The 25772-nt window shown below is 34.0% G+C and overlaps 2 protein-coding genes across 5 annotated transcripts in view; one reads left to right on the forward strand and one right to left on the reverse strand.

Moving 5' to 3' along the window:
* The window catches only part of LOC135130174 (uncharacterized), a 90791-nt gene that overhangs the window by 11875 nt on the left and 53144 nt on the right, over positions 1–25772 (forward strand). For all 4 annotated transcript variants that reach the window (XM_064057528.1, XM_064057525.1, XM_064057526.1 and 1 more), the window contains one exon: positions 16943–17364. In XM_064057528.1, coding sequence (XP_063913598.1) covers positions 16943–17364 — 422 coding nt within the window. The remainder of the gene's footprint in view (positions 1–16942; positions 17365–25772) is intronic.
* Positions 18403–20640, reverse strand: LOC135130221 (uncharacterized). The gene is made up of 4 exons (XM_064057575.1): positions 20486–20640; positions 20088–20422; positions 19669–20033; positions 18403–19618 (listed from the first exon to the last, which is right to left on the reverse strand). Exons 2-4 carry the CDS (start codon positions 20363–20365, stop codon positions 18729–18731), a joined length of 1533 nt encoding a protein of 510 aa, XP_063913645.1. The 5' UTR covers positions 20366–20422; positions 20486–20640; the 3' UTR covers positions 18403–18728.

Below are 25772 nucleotides of genomic sequence, written 5' to 3' on the forward strand. Positions count from 1 at the left end.
AAAATATTTCCTTGACGATCAACGGAAGTGACGCATATAGAGTGAGAAAGTGAGATCAAAGCCAGTTATTTATTACGCCTATCCGATATGAACGATTGGATACTCACCTCTTGTTCTACGTCTCGCCATAGAACAATCAGACAATTTTCAGATTTATCTGATTGTTCTGTGGTCTCGCCGGCCATACACCTCTCTCATGTCCATGTACGACGATATATTTATATATACGAAAGAATTGATTTGCTTCAAATGCTTGCACGTGATATGTAAATGAATCAGAGACGGGATCCAAAATTTTTACAACGGGATATTCAAATGGAGAAAATACAATGGGTTTTTCTAGATGTTCCATGGAAAATTTCTTCAGCATCTGCGTTGAATTACTAGTCAATTTCCTCAAACGAAATCCTCCCCTGAATAAAAGTTTAGTTTGCAATGATTTGTCATCAGGTTGACAACTTGAAGAAAAAAAGCAATAGGTACCAACTCTCTCAATCATTTTTGATCTCTGTGTACAGTCGCGGACAGTGAATTTCGTCCACACAATTCACGCGAATTCACAAAAATTCACTGTAGTCGGTGCTTTATTGTCATGATGACTGACGTAAGTATTGTCAAATTTAATTTAGCTTCGAACCTGCCATCGATTAGCTATTTTAATGAAGGTAAACTAATATCTCTTTTCCAAGTCGGGATGTCGCTACACTTTTGGGCTTATCGCGGACTAGTGTTAGTTATCGTATAAAAAAACGTTTGCCCCTTTATGTCAAAATGACAAAAAAAGGTTAGAAAGATCTAAGGGCTAATTTAGAGTTTTTTTCTGTCAAAGAAATTAGATGGACGAAATTCACTGTCCACGACCGTGCATCAGGAGCGACGGAAGTTCTGTCGAAATAAATTTCAACCAATTTTTTGTAACTATACATAATTATAAAGGTGGGTTTGCACAATCATGGCCTACTGTGTCGGCAACCATTTTGGAATATTATACCGGGTGTCTGGAAAATGAAGGATTAACTCTCCATTACGCTCTTAACAATCAACTGGTGTGTCTGGGAAAAATAGTAAAAAAATCCTTCTAATATTTTGTTGGAGTTATAATGATTTTAAAATTGGTTCTTTTGCTACGTTTAACAACTGAACAACTCATTCATTATCACAATAACTATAGTACCTAACAAAACTTTTAGTTAATATTTTTCTCGCTCATGACCATGTTTAATTACCATTTCAGTTAGAATACACAAAGATGTGGTTATGCTGTGTTTGTAATAATTTGATAAAATTCCATTTGACAACACTGTTTGCCTGATTTAAAGCGAAGGTGGATTTCAGTTCCATCGTTACTAAGAAACCAAAAAGTAAGCCGGAGGTGTTCACGCATTAGGTGTGTGCAGTGTTGCCAATTTTACTTTTATAAAATTACGTTTTTCTTGTAATCTACATCATAAAGAATTTTTTTATTATTTTTTTTGGGACTCCTAAAACCTTCGTATATAACGTACTGAAGAGTTAATCCGCCATTTTCTGATAAGCATATCTTGCTTATCAACCATAGTATAACCATCACTAACCATAGTAAGTCAATGCAAAAATAATCGTTTGAAAATAAAATATTGTATTTCATTCGGAATTTAACTGTTCATGCGAGTTTATATGACTCGCATGAACTTAAAATTAAAAACCGTTAATACCTACTTACATGTACTAAAACTACATTAACTTTTTTATGCATTGATGATAAATTTAAGAATTCGGCAAATTTTGACTTACGTGAGTATTGCTCTCACAGTGCGATATACTGACTGAATGGAGACTGATGTGTAGGTACTGTCAATCAAGTTGTTGAATCAGGCACGTAACCAAGGGGGGGCCTGGGGGGGCACAGGCCACTTCAGCAAAACCTTGTGCCAACCCTGGTGCCCCCTTAAATTAATTTTAAATTTTAAAAGTAAAGCAATTTCGAAATTTCAGATCAACAGTAAATTTTAGCTATGAGTAGTCTTATGTTCTTATCTTGTAATATAACTTTAAAGCGATGCTGCTCTGAACAGTTTTGTCGATAACTTTTTTAAGCAATTAGCCCATACAACTATGCAGATTAGCACGCAGGCTTTAAATGAATTCTCATGGTGTTAGGCAATTTCAACTATTTTCACCCCATTAAATTTATATAGGTACTGGTTGTGATCCAAGTAAAATGTTGATTTATACTAATGAAGACTTTTTTAAAGGCCGCCTTATTTGAAATTAGTGCCCGGGTTGGGCCCCTCCAAAATAAAAGACTGGTTACGTGCCTGCGTTGAATCGAAATATTGGAATCTGTAAAAGTTCATAAGTTGCATTTTAGCAATCACCCGTGCCCGTGTGAAATAGGTAATTGACATCGAAAAATTGATGTAATCAAAACAAATTGTACTAGGTATATCTATCTATAAATAAAATTAAAAATATGTAATAAAAAAATTCGAGAATAATAAATGAGGACTATAAAAACTGCATTTGTTAACGATTGCGATTTTATTTTCATTAGCACATTTTGACATTATGTAGATATTTCACGCAAGAGGTAATTGCAAGTTTGTGGTTATACATGATAAATACGCATTATAAACACGATGTGCTACTATACTGATTGCTTTTAGAGTCCACATTTCAGATTACAATGTCATATTTGAACAAGTAGTGATAAATGATTCGAATAACCGATTAGATACACAGATCACTCAAGACAAATCAGTGATGACAGTAATTGCGAAATAATTTTCATAAATCAACCTATGTATTTTTCAAATGTCTGTTGACAAAAATATTATAAATTTACTAATAATGTGTACATTAATACAATACCACAATTCTACCTGCAAAATTCACTACAACTTAAGGTCGTATTTAACATTTCGTAAAGGGATCTTATATTTTATTACTTTGCTGTCTGTGTTCCTATCTATTTACAACAATAAATTATTCACAATCGAAACATAGCGTAATATATGGAAGTTCCGGTTGAGTGGCAGTTTTTCCACACCGTAATTCCGGCTCAGAATGTCAGTATACGAAATGTGTGAATGTCCACATATTCTATTCTTGCTGCACAAATTTTATAATAATCGTCTTATAAGTTGTGAATTTTTAATGCTATAATGTACCTGTTTAGGAAGTGAGATGTTTTGATTACGTTTTGCGTTAACGTTGGTAAGTAAAATAAATACACTCTTGTTTATATTTAAAAAATTTATGAAACGAAATCATCACATTATTGAGCTGTCGTTAGTTTATAGTTTATAGTGTTGGTTATTTTACTCATGTGCATAAAAACTTGTGGCGTTTTTTTCTGTTGACTAAATGGCTAAGATGATTATATTTAAGCATCTTTAAGGCACGGCATTTAATAAATTCTCATCTTTTGAAACCATTTTTGGAGAAAATATAAGATTTTGAAGACGACTCATTCGGCATAACAATCATAACATATGTTTTCTGACCGGTTTAATTAGAGTAGTCCCACATATATACATCAATCTGATTTTTAAATTATAAAAGCAAATGCAGATTGCAGTGAAGATATAAATCGTTGTCAAATAAAGTTTCTTAAAAATGAGAAATATCTAAACATAAGTATTTAGGTACAGTTGAGTTAAATAAGGTGATTGGAAGAGAACCTGCACCTATAATAATTGGAGAGAACCAGCATTTGTCACTGTGTTAGCCAACGACTTGAATATAAACAAAAAACTGAAATATGTAATGAGAAGTCGGTTGCCTACAGTTAATAAAGTAGCAAAGTTACCTACAACGGCGCGTAATGAAGTACGTGACTTGAGAAAAATTTTGTCTAGTGAACAGTGAACATTATTATGCAATCTGAAACATCATTCTGTGTCACGTTACTTCTTACTAGGTATTCTGTTGAACTGTTCGTCAAAGAGTTTGATTGTAGAGTATAGACTACATTTATTTTTGTCGTAGGTATTGCTGCTCTTGACAAACTTTTCGTGTTTACGTATTTATAAAATTACACAAAATTACAAACGAACTATTTAGCTATGAGTACATATCGGGTTATTATTATTATGATCATACCCACCATTGACCAGGAAAATTGACCGGCATTTAGGCAAGACTTATATCATTACAAACACAAAGGCCAAGTAATGATACCTAGACATTGCTGTGACCTTTTACATAGAACTATCCCTAAGATTATAGAACTACAAACTATAATACTATAAAAATGTTATTTATGTATTTTAATCGGGTTTATATGACGTAAGCGTAAAAAAGAATTAAATTTTGCCTTCCCATAGCCTATCTGTACCTTACCTGTCTGAATCTACACTCATTTCCACAAAATTTTAATTCTAAATTCAGTTTTAAATGAAAAAAAAAAAACACACAAAATCGCAAATTGGAAAAACCATAATAGTTTATTACATACCGAGGCGGAAAGTATTCCATTCCTGTCGAGAGAACTATAGTTTACCGAGAGGCATAGCCTCAGGGTGAACTGGTTCTCAAGACAGGAATGGTACTTTTGCCGAGATTTGCTTACTACTTACTCTATTTTCAATCATGTAATAAAACAAACACCATCATAATAATAATAAAAAACCTACCTCAGTAATATTGTTTATTTTGGTAAAATATTAACGCTTAGTAGGTGCCGTCAGAGACTTTAATATGTATAGACCGGCTATCACCCTAAATTCTAGTGTATTTTCTTGAAGCAGTTGTGTACACAGGAAACGCCGCCATTGCTGGTCCCTTTCTGTCAATTCGACTTGGTCAATGCAAAAAAAATCTTAACAAAATTATTCATATTGACTTTGAGAAGTATAGGCTTACATTTCTTTCATAAATTTGACCTTTTTTTTTTGACGCGACGGAAATAGATAAAAACATGAGTGAGTCACATTTTAATAAATTAATGAAATTAATTTTAAGCAGATATTTAAAATTGCGAATGAGGCATTTATGTCCATTAAAAACAGAAGTGATTAGAGGAGAAAATGTTCGGCAAAAATATAATAAATTAATTTTGTTCAAAGGCCAATAATAAATATAACATATATATGTTTTTACTTTATATTGTGTATTACTATATAAAAACCTCTTTTTCGCAACCTTACTATCCCAAATAAACTTGTTAAGATTCGTGTTTTTATAACTTTGAAATTGTCCAGATTTTAAATTTGGCGCGATTTTGGGACTAAGCAATATGGCGACTGCCGGCTTCAAGTTTTAGGCCACATAGCCGGTCTATTCATATTAAAGTCTCTGGGTGCCGTAGGATAGACATTTTATTAAATTCATGCTAGGTACTTTAATTTGACATTTATAGATTAAGTTGACAGTGGCGCCCCCAAGGGTCGGAAATGGTTTCATTTCTGACCGATTACGTTTACTACTGACCGTTTTCAAACTTTCACGGGTTAGAGAAGCTGTAGTTATTGACTGATTCTGAATAATTGTTGTTTACTAATGCTTCATGACGCCAAAGCCAAGGGCATTGCTATTTTTCCACTGTACATACATTATTATTTTAATTGTAATTTTTATTGCTTCGATCTTCTTCCTCCGCGGTTCCGATCTTACGAAAAACGTAATAAGCACCACGGGCGTAATAGCGACAAGTTTCGGCCCTCGATCTCCAAATAATACCTTCAACTAGTGAACCGCTGTTGCATCCCTGAATGCTTAAATAACTATTGTGGGATTCCGTCATTTTTATTAGATGTTTACAGTGCTCCATTTCGGCTGGAACATCGCGTTTTGAATTAGTAGACTTTCAAACGTGACATTTCGAATGGCTACTTTGATGTTACTTAATGTGCTTTGGCCTTCCCAACGACGGTGAATACATGACCACAGATGAGACTGTTTGGTGACTGCAAATTATAGTAAACATTAATAATTAAGATTTAGTTTTTACTTTCCCACCTATAAAATGTTCATGAATTAAAAATAAAGCCAAAAACTTACTGCGCTGGTGTCACGAAATTGTGAGTTTTCCATTTAAATTCCAAAGCCACCAAAGTATCAATGAAACTTTCTTATTAAATCGGATCACAGTGGTAGAAAAAGTAAGATGCTAAGATGTTCATAACTTTCCTCAAAATCGCCGATACAAAATACAATCGCGTGGTCACTAACTTTGCAGACCACAGAGACGTCTAGTATATCGGTTAAAATTAGATAATAGAAAACTGCATTAATTCTTTAACATTTGACATTTAAGACAAATTCATTTATTACCCAATCACAGATGTCGAATTATCCACCAATCAAACGATTTGTACGAAACAGCAACCACAAAGCGTACTGCTGTGATTTATTCTCCCTCCAACGAATCTCTCATTTAAGCATGGAGGAAAGAAGATACTCTTTCCTCCATGCATTTAAGTCATTCCTAAATACACAGAAGTGGACATACTGCGCTGTTTACTATTTTGCAGTAAATAGGGTAAATGTGTACAAGAGTGCGAATATCTATAAGAGTAGGTACGCACTGATGATTTCTGCTTATTAGTGCCATCTGGGTAAGATGAAGTTATACCATTCAGAAACTAATGCTAAACCTTAGATAAAGGTGCAAAAGTGACCTGTATATAGTTTATAGTTTGGTCGTACTGACGATTCACACGTTGTGTTGATGTAATTTTTACCGCTCATAGTTTTAGTTTTTTTAGTTGACCAGTTCTTTTATTTTACAGTAATAATTTTTATTAGTTGTAACTTTTAAGGTGTCGTTATACAGTAACAGTTTTATACTATTATGTTATATATATCGTAGTACATACACATATCAGACGATAAAGAATTATTTAACCCTATTACTTTGTACTGCTTCTCAAGTTGTGTGGTGGTGTATCTACTTTTACGTTTTTTCGACTTTTCAAGACCCCTAGCGTACGAAGAAATAGGTCTCCCGTTTTATGTGTAATCTGCAGTCACTTATTCCCATTTATTGTGACCTTAGAAACAAAGATTTTTTCATAAAATGTAATGCGCACTCTTAAGCGTTCAAATGCGCACTCTTGTGCAGTGTACTATCTAAGCAGTGGCGGCTCGTGAAGTTTTCTTCAGAGGAGGCTCAAATTTGAAAAGCACTACTTTTTATATCTTTTATTATCTGAATAATTTTTTTCGTCATGCCCACGAAAAGAACACTCTTGCGTTGACAGATAAATTATATTGCATCGATTAGTCTTTTCAAAATTGCCCAATTTTCACCAACTTTCTCGTAATAGTTCTCCCTTTTATGAGCCGAATCTAAATTATTGGCAATGTTTTGCTTACCAACCATTTCTAATTTAATCGAAGAAAATATGTGTTCCTGTGATTTTTCATGCCTTTCTATAGCTCGTGACAAATTTTGTAAATTATTATAGCCTGTTTTACCCCAAGCGGAAGATTTATCAGTTTATCACTTATAAATAATACACAATTCCAGCAGTATAATTTGTTTCTTAAAACCGAAGCCGTTAACTATTTAGTTTTATTATAATTATTTTCATGAAATGCTCTGTTTTGTTTCTAATTGTAACTGTCAATACCATTAATGGGAGTGATGGTGTTGGTCTTCCCTTTTATACTCTTACCTACGTAAAGCCTAAACACCACCACCACTGAATAGGGAGCTCGCGAAACCACCTCAATGTTTTTCCTACTTACACCCGATTGCTCCAACTAATAAGAAAGAGATAAAGTTATCTGTACGACTTGATCTGAAAAGAGATGAACTAGCCGGAGGCTAGCGGCTTGGAGCGGCAGCCGATGAACGTTTTAGCCAATGCAATACCCACTGACGGTGCGTCAAGGTTATGGTCTCATTATTAACGTATCGTCGTTCGGAGGCTAGCGGTTAGCAAGCCTCTGCCGCTGAAACCAAACGCGGAGTGGTGTGAATGTGAATTATGATTGTGAGGGCGCAAATATAAATTTTTCCGACATTTTAACCTGATATATGATGAAAGTAAATGAAATCCAAGAAAATATTCTGAAAAATAACAAATGTCTACAAAAATATAAATTCTTTCATCGAAAAAAATTAGAGGAAGCTCAGCTCCAAAAAATAGAGGAGGCTCAGCCTCCCCTGCCTCCTCTGAGGAGCCGCCACTGTATCTAAGAGTGGGCATTTGCACATCTTGACAAAAATTGAAATTACTCTTAAAATATAGTGGTCTTGGGACGTACAATTAAACATATCTGATTTCTAAACATGTATATGACGAACCCATATCATAAAATTTGTCTATCCAAAAAAATTAAAAAGTGCGTACTCTTGTACGCGTTTACCCTATAAAGGAAACTGTCAACACAATTTGTGAAGGACTTTTGTAAAAAAGTCCAAAGAACACTATAATGCATTATGCGGAAAAAAAGAATGTTTAGGAACCAACTTGGGCAGGTTGTGTTGCGATGGACAATTTAGAAAAAGAAAATATGCCAATGAATATTGGCATGTACAGTGGTTGTGTATTTAATATTTTTATTAATAAATAAAATTATTTTCTTGTTATTTAATATATAATTTACTTACCACCTTCGCGTCCTAAAAACAAGGCCAGTAGTCGTTATTTATCGCCCGATCGTGAAAAAATGTTTTAATAGAAAATGGCTTCTATATATATCTAGATCTACTTTTCAATAAATTATTACCACCTTACCTTACATTATAATAAAACTGCACCACACCTATAGACAAATAAAAAATACAGCTCATTTTATCTAATAAATATTTATTTTCTCTCACGTATAAAAAAAGTAAAATTCAGCAAAAAAACTCACTGTCACGGATTTTATATTATTCTTCTTCAAATGTAAGAATTTTTAATACCACCACCTCGATAGCGCACATCACAAACAGAGCCAAAAAAATATCCACATGTGCTGTACTGTATTGTAGGTACATGTCTGGAGGATAATCACTTTTAGTACTCAAGTTTTGCACACAGGTTAAAGCAAAAAGCATTATAAAAAGTGTACGTTCACAAGTATATTTTTTAGATTTCACAGTGTATTTATCAAATATCACTTGGCTGATGGTCATAATAACAATCAGTGATTTTGTATATTTTTCATCGTTAACCACCTGCACAAAAAAGAACTTCGTTTAATTTGAGGTATCGTGTGAACTAAACGAAAGTAAAAGTTAACTATTACACAATACTTTCTCGAATAAGTAGGTAATGTGGTTTAACAAACAGAACGCAATCTAGGTCTAACAGGTTTTCAGCTTATTGCATAAGTTTATTTGACCTAAAAATTATGATATAGGTACTTACTTATAAGTAGGTACAATGATATTCGGATGATGATAATTCTGATTAACGTAATAGTTATTTATGTATTAAGGGCTTAATTAGGGAGATTATAGCACGAAAGAATGTTAAATGTCTTAAGGGCCACAATCGACAATTATGCCCGTGGTATGTACCCGGTACATAGAACGGCTGTAAAGAACTGTTTAGGAAGTATCAAATTATGACACTTCCAGGTACCTATATGTATTTATGAATTATGTGTATTCACGTTTCATAACAAAAAATCTTTTTCATCATCACATGAACGCCATGGCTTAAATACAAGATATTGTCACAATTTTTACATTGATAGCAGTAGGTGGTATGAATGCACTTTTAGATCACCACATCTGATGGGACCTAGAGCATACAATCTGCTCCCTGAGTATATAAAGAATGTGACAATAATTCAATCATTCCAAAGATTGTTGAAGCAGTACTTGATGTCTGAATGCTTTTACACAGTTGACGAGTATTTTAGAATTGTGCATTAGTAGTCTTATTCGAAATCCATATGTTACTGGCTATTTTCAGTTGTTTCGCTGCGTGATTTTTTTTTCTTTTGTGTCCTCTTTGTACTAATTTTTTGGAGTGTATTTTTTGTATTTGATGATGTCTCATTTTACTTATTTTTTTATATTTTTGACGTCCTTATACAATTTTTTTTTGTCCCAAAAGGAAATAAAGATTATTATCATTATAGGTTATTATTATTATTTTATTTTATTTTGATTTCTAAAATATTTTTAACGAAATATTGAGTTATTTCCGGCAAGATTGTCTGAACTGTGCCGATGCGAACTTTAATACATAGCTGGCTAGTATTTTGATGTTATTATTGATACCACGTTGATTGTTTGTTAAATAATTCGTTTTTCAAAATGCCAACTGAAGAAGCGGTAAACGTTTATTCAAAAGAAATTTTAGAAGAATTTGTAGTCGTTCAGGGAATGATTTGATGAAATATTATTTTACCAACTTTAATAAAAATGTTGAATATGGAAGCTTGTTTAGATAATAATTAATTACCTTAATACAACTAAATAATAATCAATCGTTGCTTAGCAATTTTTAACTGATTTGTGCCATAAAGACCAATCGATGCCCGTATTTGGGTGCTTATAAACAAGATTAGGATTCTCAAATAGAATAAAATCATTTAATAATTCGTTGATCTAGCACTTATTTTTATGGGTACATTGGTAGCTCCTGAGGTCGGCCTCTGACCCTCTGCTGAAAAGTGTGTCTAGGTAAATTGACTCCGATGGTCAAAGGACGGTAGATTTTAAGATATTTTAGTTTTTGCTGTAGAAGTTTTCAAAAATATCCAATTTTATACATAGAGAAAAACCTTTCCACATATTTCGGGATCGAGGTTCTTCTGGAGTGCCCATCGTGACTTCAGCTTCCAGGTTTTCCTTTAGTCGAGCGCCGCCGTCGGCGATGATAAGTTACTACCGCTCATCACCTTTCATAATAGAAAACCCATAGGCGTCATACTGGGGCGGTGTATGGGTTTATTTGATAACAATATTTATCCCATGGAAAGGGTTAATAATGCGCACTTACGAAGTACTGAAAACGTTTCTTTCTTATTTTCAAAACCAACGTTTTTGGTTTTTCGTTTTTTTTCTCTACCTTTTATTCTTTCGACATCTTCTTTACCGATACTCTTTGAGAGAGTCTTCGTATATTAACTAACACATTTTAGTAATATACAGGGTTTCTATAAATGATTACAGGGTCGCAGTAGGTCATGTAAACATGCCTCCTTTTCGATTTGAACTGTATTAAATGCCCAAGGACGCATGACGAAGACCACACGCATATGTATAATTGGTTGCCTAAATACTTCATATCTTTTTACTTCCCGAGTGTAAGCAAAGGAAGTATTGTAATCGAGTCCGTCGGCCGACTCTCTACTTTTACGTTTTCTCGATCTTTCATGACCCCTAGAAGACGAAGAAATAGGTTTCCCATTTCCGTCTGTCTGTCCGTCCGTCTGTCCGTCCGTCTGTCCGTCCGTCTGTCCGTCCGTCTGTCCGTCTGCCGTCCCGGATTTTTATTAGACAGATAATCTCCGAAAGTACTCGACCGATTGTTGTGAAATTTTGTAGTTATATTAGGAATATCATGTAGATGGTAAAACGCTAACCAAAATTTGTCTAATCATCCCCACCACTAATGTGATGACGTCACTTCAAAATTGTACATAGTAAATGGGTTTTAAATTGTATAAAATAGTATAGTCCTAAACATGTAGTTTACGACTCCGAATTGAGTTTTTACCCGAAACGTCCAGATTTTTGGAAAAAAATCAAAATTATAAAACAACATTTTGCAATTTAATTTTGAATCTGCTAATCCGAATGTTTTGAAATGTTGCAGATGTTTTAAGACTATAAAGAGCATCATAAATCTTTACTCAAAATATATTTGGTTATCCCCTCCAAAAACTTGATGACGTCAGCTCAAAAGCTTGCCAAATAAATCCTATGTAAAATGTACAAAATATGATGAGTCTCTGCTTGTGATATATCACTCCATTCATATTTATTGGATTTGCATATACAGGGTGCCTAAAAAAAAAATTAATGAATGCGTAAATTTATTTTACTGATTTACTCAGGAACTACAAAACCGAATGCTTTGAAATCTTGAAGGTGTTTTAAAGTTATCATAAGCATGGTAAGTTTTTGATCAAAATGTATTTGTTCATCCCCCCTAAAAAATTTATCACGTCACCACAAAATTTTTCCGAATAAATCCTATCTAAAATGTACAAAATATGGTGAATCTCTTTTGTCATTTATCATTCCATTCAAATTTCTTCGATTTCCATATACAGGGTGACCCAAAAAAATTAACAAATGCGTGCATTTATTTTATTGAGTTAATCAGGAACTACAAAACCGAATGCTTTAAAATCTTGCAGATGTTTTAAGGTTATAAAGAGCATAATAAATGTTTAGTCAAAATATTTTTGCTTATCCCCTCCAAAAAATTGATGACGTCAGCTCGAAAGTTTGCCGAATAAATCCTATCTAAACTGTACAAAATATGATGAGTCTGTACTTGTAATTTATCACTTCATTCATATTTTTTGGATTTGCATATACAGGGTGACTCAAAAAAATTAATGAATGCGTAAATTTATTTTATTGAGTTACTCAGGAACTACAAAACCGAATGCTTTGAAATCTTGAAGGTGTTTTAAAGTTATCATAAGCATGGTAAGTTTTTGATCAAAATGTATTTGCTCGTCCCCCCTAAAAAATTTATGACGTCACCACAAAATTTTGCTAAATAAATCGTATCTAAAATGTACAAAATATGATGAGTCTTTTCTTGTGATTTATCATTCCGTTCATAATTTTTGGATTTGCATATACAGGGTGACCCAAAAAGATTAATGAATGGGTAAATGTATTTTATTGATTTAATCAGGAACTCCAGAACCGAATGTTTTGAAATCTTGCAAATGTTTTAAGGTTATAAAGAGCATAATAAATTTTTAGTCAAAGTATATTTGGTTATCTTCTACAAAAGTTTGCCGAATAAATCCTATCTAGAATATACAAAATATGATGAGTCTGTACTTGTAATTTATCATTCCATTCATATTTTTTGAATTTGCATATACCGGGTGACTCAAAAAAAATAATGAAATCTACTGCGAAAAAAAACATAATAGACATGCAGTCGTCACGTTTCCGACAGCGAGGGAAGTACTGTCTAAACTCTTTAGACCAATTTTTTAAAAATTAAACTAATTCATTACAATAAAAAGAAACAAATTTAATGTGGTTAAACATCACAGTAAATGCTGCAAATGTTCACCATTTTTGTTCAAGGCCCACTGTTCAATTTCATGTTGCAACAGAAACTCCTGACTGCAGAGGCAATTTTGTCAAAGATGTTTACGGATTCTGCTCAAGTCGTCTCAAATCATCAACTTCCTCAGATACCTACTACGTCTTCCCCGAGATTTCTCTTTGTTGACAGCGCAAGTTCGAACAAATCTGTTGATTGCATCTTTAATGTGCGCCTCTAATGATGTTTCTTGAATTATTACATGACGGTATTTGGCCAGATATTTTTGCTTACAAGCGGTTACAGTATACACACACTCTTCGTTTACGAAGTCCCATTGCGATACAAGACATAACAATGAAAATGTCTTGTTCAACAGAATAAACCATTTTCACAGTCTTCGCTTCCTACCACCAAAACAAAATTTTCGTACGCAACCACCAGGAGTTTTGAAAACGACTGTTTTGTTGTTTTGAGCTTCGATCAACGAGAATTACTGTAATTCACACTTGAAAAATCTTAAAACAATAAAAACGACGACTTTAAATGACAGGTTACAAATGTCATTAACACTGGCCTGACACTTATCTATACTGTCCTGACCACGGTGGTAGAAGTAAGGTGTGGAAACCTCATTCATAACTTTCCTCAAAATCATTGGTAGAAAACACAAATCGCGTGGTTTGGATTATATGTCATTCGCTGTCCACACCGCAGCGACGTCTAGAGAGATCAGTTGAAATTAAGTAATAGAAAACTGCATTAAATCTTTGACATTTATGCCAATGTCATTTATTACCCAATCACAAATGTCGAATCATCCACCAATCACACGATTCACACCAAGGACCAACCACAAACCGTTGTGCTGTGATTTATTTTCCCTCCAACGAATCTGTCACTTAATTCATTCATAAATACACTGACAAGTTGAAATGTTAATACATAGATGGACATACTGTGCTGCATACTATTTCGTAGTAAATAAGCCTACTGGGATGCGTGTTTTATTCAACAAATTGGAGCGGCTTGTTTCCACACCTTACTTCTACCACCGTGGTCCTGACATTTATCTACCAGATGCAAACGCCCAGGTATTGTGTGGCACTCTCCGCGCGCAGTAATGTCGACCACTCGATGCGGTCAGTTACATCGAGTGCAGTGGCGAGACCTGGGCCCTATTCCACCAACATTTCTGAAAACTTTGCACTTTGCGCTTTTCACTTTTCAGAAATTGAAAAGTGCAAAGTTTTTGTGTTCCACCAAGACTTGAAAAGTACTTTGCGGAAAGTCGTTCAAAATTTAAAATTTGCAAAGTTTATTGATAATCAAGTTATCTGGGGCCTATTCCACCATTCACTTTGCAACTTTTTTCCGTGTCAATTTATGGGCGTTGTTGTACCGCCTTTCATCTTCGGCACCAGGGTTGCTGTGGAGAGGAGTCATCAACCACGGTCGTGTTGCGTAAGCTGAGTCACCCAAAATGACTGCTCCTGGAAAAAGCCTCCATCCTTGTTCAAACCTTCTATAAATTGCGGTGTTTCGAAAGACTCTGGAATCGTGGACGCTTCCAGGCCAATTTGCGTTAACTGCATAAAAATAATTATTTGGGCCGCATATCATCATGACATTTAATGAATGATCGCCATAGCGATCAACGTAGACTTCTTCATGATTAGAAGGGCTATCGATGTTTATTAAGGTGCCATCAACACATCCACAGACACATGGGAATCCACCTTTGCGCAAAAATTCCATGGCAATGTCTTGTGTATTTTCTGGCCATCTAACTTCCTCTTGAAACATTGTATCAATGATGATGTTGACAACTTTCTTAATACTTCGACAAACTGTCGATTTTCTTACGCCGTGCATGATGGCTATCCCATGCATCTAGGCATCATTCCCTAGCCAATGTAGTGTCAACAATAGTTGCTGCTCCGCTGTTAGAGCATGGTTTCTTCTATTTGCAGGGGCTAACCTAGCTCCGATTTTGCCTAAGACATACTTCACGTGTACCTTATTTAACCTGAATGCTTCTTTAAAATCAAAGTCGTTTTCAGTGGTAAAATGTACCCTTTCTTTATATATTTTTCGTCTTGGTGGTCTTTCATCTTCATTTTCACTAGATTCATCGCTTGAAAACAATATTCTTCTTATCATTTTGCAATCACTTTGACAACGCAAGGTTTATAGACCACTTTGCGTCTAAATTGCAAAATGAGTAAATTTTGCACTTTTACTTTCTAAAATTTTATAATGGTGGAACAGAAAATTAGAAAATATAACGTAAAGTTTATACTTTTCACTTTTCATTTTACTTTACCTTAATAAATTATGATGGGTGTGGTGGAACGCAAAGTACGTTTGAAAAGTGTAAAGTGTAAACTGCAAAGTTGCAAAGTGAATGGTGGAATAGGCCCCTGGTACTCGCGTGTTTGCAAAGTGATGTAACAAATAAATATAAAAATAAATAAATAATAACAAATAATTAAATAATGATACACAAAATAAGGTTATGCGCTAACTTCTGAAGAATTCTTGTTATTTTGAGAGTTTCTAGCTGTATTAAAATGTTGTATCACCACATACGCTTCTAAATGATCTTCTCTAAAATAATTTCTTTTTGCCGTTAAAACATCTTTAAACATGGAAAACGATCTTTCCACATCACAACTTATTGTGATGCATTAGAGAAAATGTTAATCAAATCCGATCACACAATGCATCACAAGTAAATGCATTAAAAGCTATGCCCCTCAAATTTTTGTAATCTGGGTTGCAAGCCACAATAGAATGAATTTTTTTTGTTAGTTTTGTACTTATTGGTGCATCAATTCCTTTCAGCTATTCAAATAAACCCTCAATTTTCTTAAAACTAGACTGAACTGCAATATTTTGTTTTTCGAAAATTTTTATTGTAGGTAAAATGTCGTTAAAATTGGTGCTTATGAATTCCACTCGTTCTTGCAAATCGTGTACTAGTAAGGTTTGTTTACATTCTTTTATAATGACCGCCTCATCAGGCTACTGTAAAACAAAAGATTTTATTAAAAGAAAATTTTGAGCATAAAACAACGCTGCTTCCAACCACGTCCCCATCTTGTTATAATTGGTTGAGGAGGCAAGGGTAAGCCAGAGCAATGTTGTTTATATAACGTTGCCCTAGATGGAGCTTGCAATAAAAATTTTTTACAACTGCATATTAACTTATTTACGTCTGGAAACTCTTTCCGAAAGAATTGACAAATTCTGTGAAATGCGTGTGCAAAACACGTTAGATGCAAGACATTTGGAAAAGCTTCCTTGAGAAGTTGTCCTACTTTTAACATTGTGACAGCAGCATCGGAAACAAAAAGTAATATTTTTGAAACGTCTGCGTTGATAATGTTTACCACAGCTTGTTTTACGATTTGGGCAATTTCTTCAGCGTTAACACTAGAGCGAACTTGTGTTGAAATTAAAAAAGGCTCGTATGGTATGTCTGGTTGCAAAATACCAACAATAACATTAACAACACACCTACCTTTAATGTCTATTGTTTCATCCGCGCTTACCCAAATATAATTATCAGATAATAATTTGTTTTTTATTTTACAAATCGTTTTGTCATAGTGCTTTTCGCCGTAATATTTTCTTAAGCTGGACGCATCGATTTAATTACTGTTTCTATCAGCTAAATGCCGTGTTTTTTAGATGTTTAAATCTTTGTACTCCATATTAACTTTGCAACATAACACAACAACTAAATTATCGATTAATAATAAACGTGTAAACTCTTAACAGTAAGTTGATTTCTAATATTATGTATGTTTTTGTTTTAGAAGTCGAAAACCGTCGTTGCAGTGGTATTGTGCTGTTTGTGGAAGTTATCTTCGTTCAAGGTTAAATGAAGAAAAAGTCAAAATTGTGATATGTTCAGCATGCGAAGAAAGAGTGTGCAAACAACGTTGCTCAAAAAGAAATTATGCCAAACAAGAGTGGATATGTTACACTTGTCTGAAACGACCCTCGATAGTGCAAAATATTCGTAACGTTTTCTGCTTACCTTATAAAAATTTGAACTGGATGAAGAATATGGTTTCTAATCAAAGTGGGCAAACTGAAAATAAATTAGAAAATGCCCATGCACACTCTTATCACGAAAAAGAATATGTGCGGGACTTTATAGAGAAGTTAATTTCTACTATTATAGGAGGGAGTGTAGATGAAGCCAGTATATCCAGAGTTTATAATGACAAAAGTTGTGAGTACTAATAACTTTATTTTCGTTTGTTTTATGTTACACTGACCGTAAAAAAAAACCGGCCACCCTGAAAAATTTCGCAAAACCACTTTAAAAATTATTAATTTAACTAGTGATCGTTATTTTATTAAAGAACCATTCACTATTGACACATGATGTACAAATTAGCAAAAAAAAAAGAAGACAAATAAACGCAGAATTAAATTTAATTTAACAAAATAACAGAAACAGGCCAAGTACGATATTTTCTTAAAAAAAAGAAAAACAAAAAGGAGGCTGTTGTTGTAAACAGTGTTTTTCATCATTTGATTATAAGTTCGGCAATTAATAAACGTTTTCACGCGAAAACAATTCCATTAACTCTTACAGACGTCTCTCAAATTGTCGCTCTGTTTAAAATACGTTGTACGGAACATCATTTCGACCTATCTACTGAATAGTCGTAAAAGATACACCCCTATACAGCATGCGCAGTCACCACGTACAAAGTTACCGCGTAATTTAAAATCTGGCAATGAGGAAAAATATAACATGACAGATGACGTAGGTGCGCGATTAGTTGCATACTTACCAATCTTAGACTCCCCCTTCGGAAGTAGACATATGTATTTTATGTAACTAAATTATTCTTAAATTTTAAATATAACTTTATTTTCATCTAACATCCATTTTAAAATGACTATTATAATAATTTGTTAATTTGTTGTACATATTCAAACAAAACTGAGAATCAAACTAAATTCTTTCAATATACAGGGTTAGTCACGAGAGAATTACTTCTGAAAATTATTTTTACGCAACCCAAAATACGAATACCATGTACCATTTGATACTAACTGAATTTAAAATGAAATGCTTAATCCATGATTGCTTTGAGTTTGGCAATCTCATTTTGACAATTGTGGAAAAGGAGGTTACGCGAGTGTCCATGCTGGTACCGCAGCCAGTCGGAAATCTCCTCCGGCGCCGCTAATAATTTGTCAGTGTGCCTCTTGATCTTGTGCAACCGATTAATCACGAGAAAATTATTTCTAAAAATTCCTTTTACGGCATTTTATTCAAAGGTTACAACACAAACTCAAACAAGTAAGTAAATAATTTAACTAATAATCTGTTGAAAATGTTGGGCATTTTGGGGGGATGCTACGGCTTTTTTGTAAATGGATGGCCGAAGAAGTCCAGAGGTTGCAGATTTGCACTTCGAAGAGGCTCTAGGTGACGCAGAGATGGCGAATTAACACATGCACATTAGCGGCGGACAACATTGGTAGAGCACTTACGGCTTCAGTATAGCCCAGATTGATCTGACTGTATGTCGTCGATCCAATGGGGCTCTAGAGGCGAGTCAACGATGAAAAAAAATGTTAAAAATTAATTAACGTCAAAGTGACACTGCCAAAGTCAAAGCAATCATGGATTAGGCATTTCATTTTAAATCTAGATAATATCAAGTGGTACAGGGTATTAGTATTTTGGGTTGCGTAAAAATTATTTTCAGAAGTAATTCTCTCGTGACTAACCCTGTATAATTCTCTTGTATTTTTTAAAAAAATAACAAAATCACACCAAGTGAGTCCTGTAATTAACATTTGCCCTTGTATCTGATAGTAATAATTATGGGTCCTTTTTAGATATGTCTGGCCATTTTCTAACGCTAAGCAGAAAATTTTCATTTTTGCCGCCTCCTTAATCGTCTCCCACTTTTTGCTGTAAGGGCACTTAATTTCACAAAGTCCATATCCATGAACTTCATCAAATACAACGCCGTCAGGACTTGCACCTAGATGACTAGCAAATGGATGCACTACAAAGCCACACTTATACATTGTCCTTCGTGTTTCCTCCAAATACATTTTTTTTGCCACATCTTCATTTTCCACCCCATGCCTGATTGCCTTTACATTCGACAAATCATTATTCCCAAAAATGCTCTTTACATATTCTGCATTGAAGCTTCTTCTTTTGCAAATTTCCCCAAATTTTGAACTTGTTAAACGAAATTTTCGCTCATTATACCATGGTGCTGAAGAAGCTTGTTGTCTTGTTAATCGTTCTATTTCATAAGATTTGTCAAAAGAAATTTCTTCAATGGCATCTATGGGTGGTTCACTCAATAAAACATTTTTTGCTTCAGCATTATCAAGTGGTAGCTTTATAGGCATCTCATCTTGTATCCTCCAAATGTCTAGATTGTTCCTTTGCCTTTCTGGGTTGTACTGGTTTCCCAATACTGAATTAGAAGGGACTGATACATCTATAACAATGTGATTAGTACCTTAGTTTTATTACTAACATGAATCTTACTATCAAATAATGTAACAGTTTCTGTGGAAGGGTTGCCTATTAAATAACTAAACCCAATCTTCAAGACGGATGACTTGACAGCCTCAGTAAGATTCAGTATTTCCCTCTTGTTTAGAAATGCATCATCATGTCTAAGTGGATTGAATCGCTTACAGTGAATCGGTGACTTCTTCCTCCTACAGTTCAACGGATTGTAAAATGGTATGTCAATGACTTTTTCCGGCAAAATTTTTTTCCCTCTAGGTTTGTTCCATATCATGGGTTGTGAGGTGCATGTAACATTTTCCATTTGAGTGATCCCTCTACAAATCAAATCTTGGAGATGATATCCAAGTCCAACTAAATGATTGCATGACCTGCTCTTTCTGTAACATAATTTATAAATCATTACAGCAAAAACAATATTTTAGACAACCAACCCGGCCTCACATGTACAGTGTGAATCAGTTAAAATTAAATCTTCCTCAGTCTTTTCAAAAACCATATTCATTGTATGGGGTTTTTCATTTTTTTTTTGACTTCGATAACACTGTGCACACAAATGCAAGCCAGAAACTTTCAGGTTGTGAACATAACCTTCAGCAAAGAATTTATAGCCTTTTGACATCTGCTTTGACGTCCATCCTTGCTTCTCGAAGAATGTTTTGCAGCAGTCAAAGTTAAAGGTGCTGAACGCAAGCAGGTCCGTGGTCCACATATTTAAAAAAATGCCCGTTACGTCTTCCCAAAGAGATCGTTACTGAATAACCGTCCACTAAAAGTTTATTAAAATGTATTTAATAAAAACATCGACATAACCTTTATTCAAATGTCATACCTTTTACACACTACAGCAAGCTGCTGTTGTCTTGAAGATCGAGATTTTACAAAAAACACTCAAACAAACGCAAATCACACCAACAATTTGAAAAAACACAATGAATAATGAATGACAAACCGATATGACTCAGTTGCCACCGATGGCAGGTTTACGCCGCACGTGGTCAGAACGGCGGTTGTTTTAAATTACACGATGTTGATTCGCTGTTTTAAAAACTGCGGTAAAGATCTTGGTTGTGTACCCAACATATCATGCGCAAACTTCTATCTCTTACTAACATGTAGTAAGCCTCGGTCGGTTCGTGTTTACGACTATTCAGTAGATAGGTCCTATTAATTGAAAATACTCAATTTGTCATTCGGCATGGCATGGAATATTGAAATTCGTGTTACAGAATTGACGTTATTTATGTCTCAATTTATAGAGTTTTTTTTTTATTTGAGATTTAGCATATTCTTTGTTGTATAAAAGAAGAATTGACACGCAAAAGCTGTTTTGCTAAGCATCAATATTACATTGAAAGATCTGTGAATTTGGTGACATCATCGATTCAGTGCTCATTTGTTCTATATACATTTTACAACGTTGGAGCTACACATATTTAAAATTTGAAACAAAAATTATAAGAAAAATATTTGTTAAAAGTAATGTCTTTCGACTCAATTCTACTTATTTTCTAAGCTTCATTTCATTCTGAACTATGTAGAAATTTCTGCTAATAAACAACCTTAAAATATCATTTTTGGTCCATGTGAGTCAACTGATTATATTGATTAAATCAGGAAATGCAAAACCAAATACTTTGAAGTATTGCAGACGTTTTAAAGTTATTGTAAGTATGATAAATTATTAAGCGAAATGTATCTGTTTATTCCGCCCAAAAAATTGATGACGTCATCTCAAAATTTTGCCGAATACATTCTACCTAAAATGTGCAAAATATGATGAGTTTTACTTGTGATTTATGATTGCATTGATATTTTTTAGATTTGCTTATATAGGTGGCTCAAAAAAATGAATAAATAAGCCAATTTATTTTATTGATTAAATCAGGAACAGCTCACTCCATTTTCCCAGAAAATTTTGGGAATACAATACAGAATAACTCTATAATCCGAAAATCCAGTAATCCGAACAGAGGCTAGTTGAAGTCGATGTCTCTTTAATCCAAACAAAAACTCTGCAATCCGAACTGAACTTGAAAACATGCACCGACATGGAAGAATGACGCAAGATCTTCTTTCTGTACGTGTTGTATCGAATTTTTGATATTTTTAAAAATTGCGATATTGCAGTGGACGATTCTGGAAAAACGGTATTAGTTTTCTAAGAAATGAGGTCAGAAGTGGCTTCTGCGGCCCGAAGTCTACAAGAAATGTATTTAGTTAAATTTCGAAACAACAAATCAGAAAATATCTTCCACAAGTTACAGCATCAATTTGAAATTTGTACTCTCCAAGTTCTAGCGATGATTAAATAAATTACTGGACTGCAAAGCTACGAATTTCTATCATGACACATTGTATCAAGATCTTTAAACAAGAAATAAGTTACATGAAGTTAAATTATGACACACTTTGTCAACAGCTTAAAACAACAAAGAATTTACACAATGTCAAGTTATTGTTATTTCAAGTTATTGATAATATCAGATCGCATTCACAGATTATCTCGTGGATCGAAAACCCCAATTCACATACAAAAAAAAAATCACATACTCAATAGGATCAAAATCAAAATCAGCTGGTCTCGGAAATAGATGTTTAATTAATTCAAGTCGCAAAAATATTATTGAACCTGTTTTTCCAGTCGTCCACGAGGGTATGAATTTAACCGTAATTTTCAAGGCCTTTTCTCTCAAAATGGCCCAACGTTTAGATCAGTTTAAAATACCATAAATGAAATTTTAGCGTTCTTGAGTGAGAAATGAAGAAGTGTGCTATATTGTAATACTTAAGTAAAAACATCCAGAAACCTTAGTTACAACTTGATAAAGAAAAGAATGAACCCTAAATAAGTGAATTACCTAGCAAGTGGTTTATTTGAACAAATTCATGACTCTTTTAGAACCAGAAACAGTTAAAAAATTTAACATGAACCTGTGTCTTTACAAACAATAAAAAAAATGATGTTACATGTTAACATTTCCAAAAATTCAAACATTTTCGATTATAAAAACCTTTTAATTAATTACAATTGTGAGAGAGGAACTGTGCCGTTGCCGTCGCACGATTTGTTTCCGTTTAAACCAGTGCTATTTAATGAAACTACAAAATAAATTTGACGGATCCTTAAGGCTGATTTATAGCTATTCCGCATACGCAAACGGGCCCGGATAACGTAACGGAAGAAAGTTCAACATCAGGTTTTGCTAACATGCATTTATAACAACTCCGTATCCGGAAGCGGGTCCGTAAGCGACGGAAGTTTCTTGCGGTGCTTACGTTCGACCAATAGAGGTGGCTATTGTGCCGAAATGATCCGAATAAATGCGACGAAAATCGAATTAAATTGCATTAACTGATTATTATGATTATGTACAGCAAGGGACGTAACGAGTGACACAGCAGAACTGCAAATCATACATAATCATATGTTATTAGCATCTGATTTCAACTTTAGCACCTTCGAAGATAAGTTAACCCATGGTTAAAAACTGAATCGAATCTCAACCTCAGTTATAGCCTCACATGTTACTGATAAATTGACATTTGACAGCTTTCGAAATGGTCAGAAGAGCGTTTCAAGCACGGTTTTCAAGGCAATGTGACGTCATATGGCTGGTGCGCAAAGCAGACGAAAACTAATCCACCAGAGTCCATCCCTTTTTATACCACCATGTATGTTATGATAAAGTAATACACAAAATTCATAAAAAGCGCAGCATTTGTTTTTGAGGAAAATGCAGAAACATGTCAAGCCTTTTATTTTACTCTCCATCTTTTGACATATGTCACAAAAAATTTACGTCAAATTTGTAAAAGTTATGACGAATCAATGATTTTCTTAAACATGAAGGTATAATTTTGATTTCATTATTTGATAAAGCTTATTTTTCTGTATATGAAAATGTAGTTTGATGTAGGGATCGCATAACCAAAAAAAAATTGAGAAAAATAATAACAAAGAAAATAAACTTGATTTTAATGATAAATATTAAATAAATAAAAACAATACGTTGGAATTAAAATTTATGCTATAGAAATTGTTTAAACTGTTCCGTATTCACCCAAACGATGGTAGAACTCATTGATGGAATTTTCAATACTCTGGGGACTTATAGGTGTCATTTCATGACGAATTCGTGCTTTCAAGTCATCTAAATGATCGGGTCTGTTCATGTAAACACGACTTTTTAAATGTCCCCATAAAAAATCAAGGGGTGTCAGATCCGGAGACCTGGGTGGCCATTCTATTGATTCACGCCTTCCAATCCACCTTCCCTCAAATTAATTATCTAAAAAACCCTTACATTTACGTCATGATGTGGTGGTGCCCGATCCTGTTAAAACCACATCCTGCGATCTACATTTTGTGGATTATCTAGATCAGGCAACATTGCTGTTCTAAGATGATCTAAATATTGATCTGCTGGGAAATTTCCGTGAAAAAGGTATGGGCCAAGGAATCTTTTGTTTATTATTCTCACCCAAACATTAATTTTTTGGGGACGTCCGGTGTGTGCCGCTTGAACTCAATGAGGTTGTTCTCCAGCCCAGTAACAAGAATTGTATCGTTTACGGTATTATTTAAGTAAAATGTTGCTTCATCCGAAAATACGACGCTATTTAAAAATTGGGATTGTCGTTACAATGTCTCATGAAGCTTTCACAAAATTCCAATCGTCTGTCAAGATCATCTTCTGATAGTTCATGGCTGAGTTGAACTTTATATGCATGCAGTATTGCAGTTTCTTTTTTTTTAACTTTACCAGAAACGACTGGCTGACATTTTTTTATAAAGCAATTTCCGTCGTTCTTACATGGGGGTTGTGTTCCAATGATAACAAAAGATTCAATTTGGTGTTATCGTTTATTTGTGGTCTTCCACATCTTGGAACACGTTTCCTGTTTGATTAAATTTTGTAACAGTTCTACTAACTGTGCTTCTATCGATGGGAGGTCGTTCAAAATGTACTTCGTTGAACAGACAGAAGCATAGACAAACAAAAAACATATTTGTTTACAAGTCGCAAACTACCGGATTACATACAGCCAAAAAGTATTTATTATTTTATTAAACCCACTTAAGAAACTGACAAAAGCGATTCTCTTTGACAGATTATTGTTTTAATTTTTAGTTATTTGGATTTCATTTTGTTTCATGTTCATATCATGTTTATTTTGTCTGTTATTAATTTCCACCATTCTTTTTTTGTTATGCAAGCCACATTGTCATATGTAGAAAAATAAGCTTTATTAAATAATCCGATCAAAATTATAGCGTCTCATTTAAAAAAATCATTGATGACGTCATAACTTTTACAAATTTGGCGTGAATTTTTTTTCTCTGTTTTGACATTGGAATGGCACTTTCCAGCACGCAAAATCATGCAATAAGAGATTCTCTTCCAATTCAATTTTTGGTGACATTTTGTTTAAGGAATTGGTACGACAGCCTTTCTTCGCCGCTGGCTGGCACCATAGATTTTAACCTTATACTCTACTTAACGTAACTTAATTTAACATCTATGGCTGGCACCAAATCGTTTGTTGCCGATGCAGCCAAATCGCGCAGCTCAGGGGGCGTCTCTGGCCTGTTTTCATTTAAGACCTACAGTTCATGTTATTAGTAAAATTTTGTTTGTTTTTACCTATATCGCACAAAAATTTCCATTTTCTGCCAAAAAATTGCCATAACCGCTGACAATAAACAATTATTCATTTGTTTAAATTGGACGCCATGACGATGGGCAGTGACACCAACGATAACTATTTTACCAGTGACTTTACCAAAAAAAATCTCCAAGGCGAAATTAATGTTTGCAGTTTTTATTGTAAAAAAGCTAAAATAATGTAAATAAGGGTCAAAATCGAGAAAATAGTATAAGTAGCTCTTCCAGAGAACATAAAGAAGCGTCATAGTTCAAATTAAATGACGGTTGAGGACTTATGTTGGCAACAGTGTTTGTTTCTAACTAGGAATGAAACTATGTATAATAGAAAAAATGTCATAACATTTTTAACGACGCGTTTTTCTTTCGACAAATTGACACTAGATTTACCAGAATATTACAAGCTGCTTACTGTTTCCTTTACTTTAATTCAGGTCACACGAATTACAG

The sequence above is a fragment of the Zophobas morio genome, unplaced genomic scaffold (assembly GCF_036711695.1).
Source record: "Zophobas morio isolate AGI-343-1 ecotype UQ-CSIRO unplaced genomic scaffold, CSIRO_AGI_Zmor_V1 ptg000017l, whole genome shotgun sequence".
Lineage (NCBI taxonomy): Eukaryota > Metazoa > Arthropoda > Insecta > Coleoptera > Tenebrionidae > Zophobas > Zophobas morio.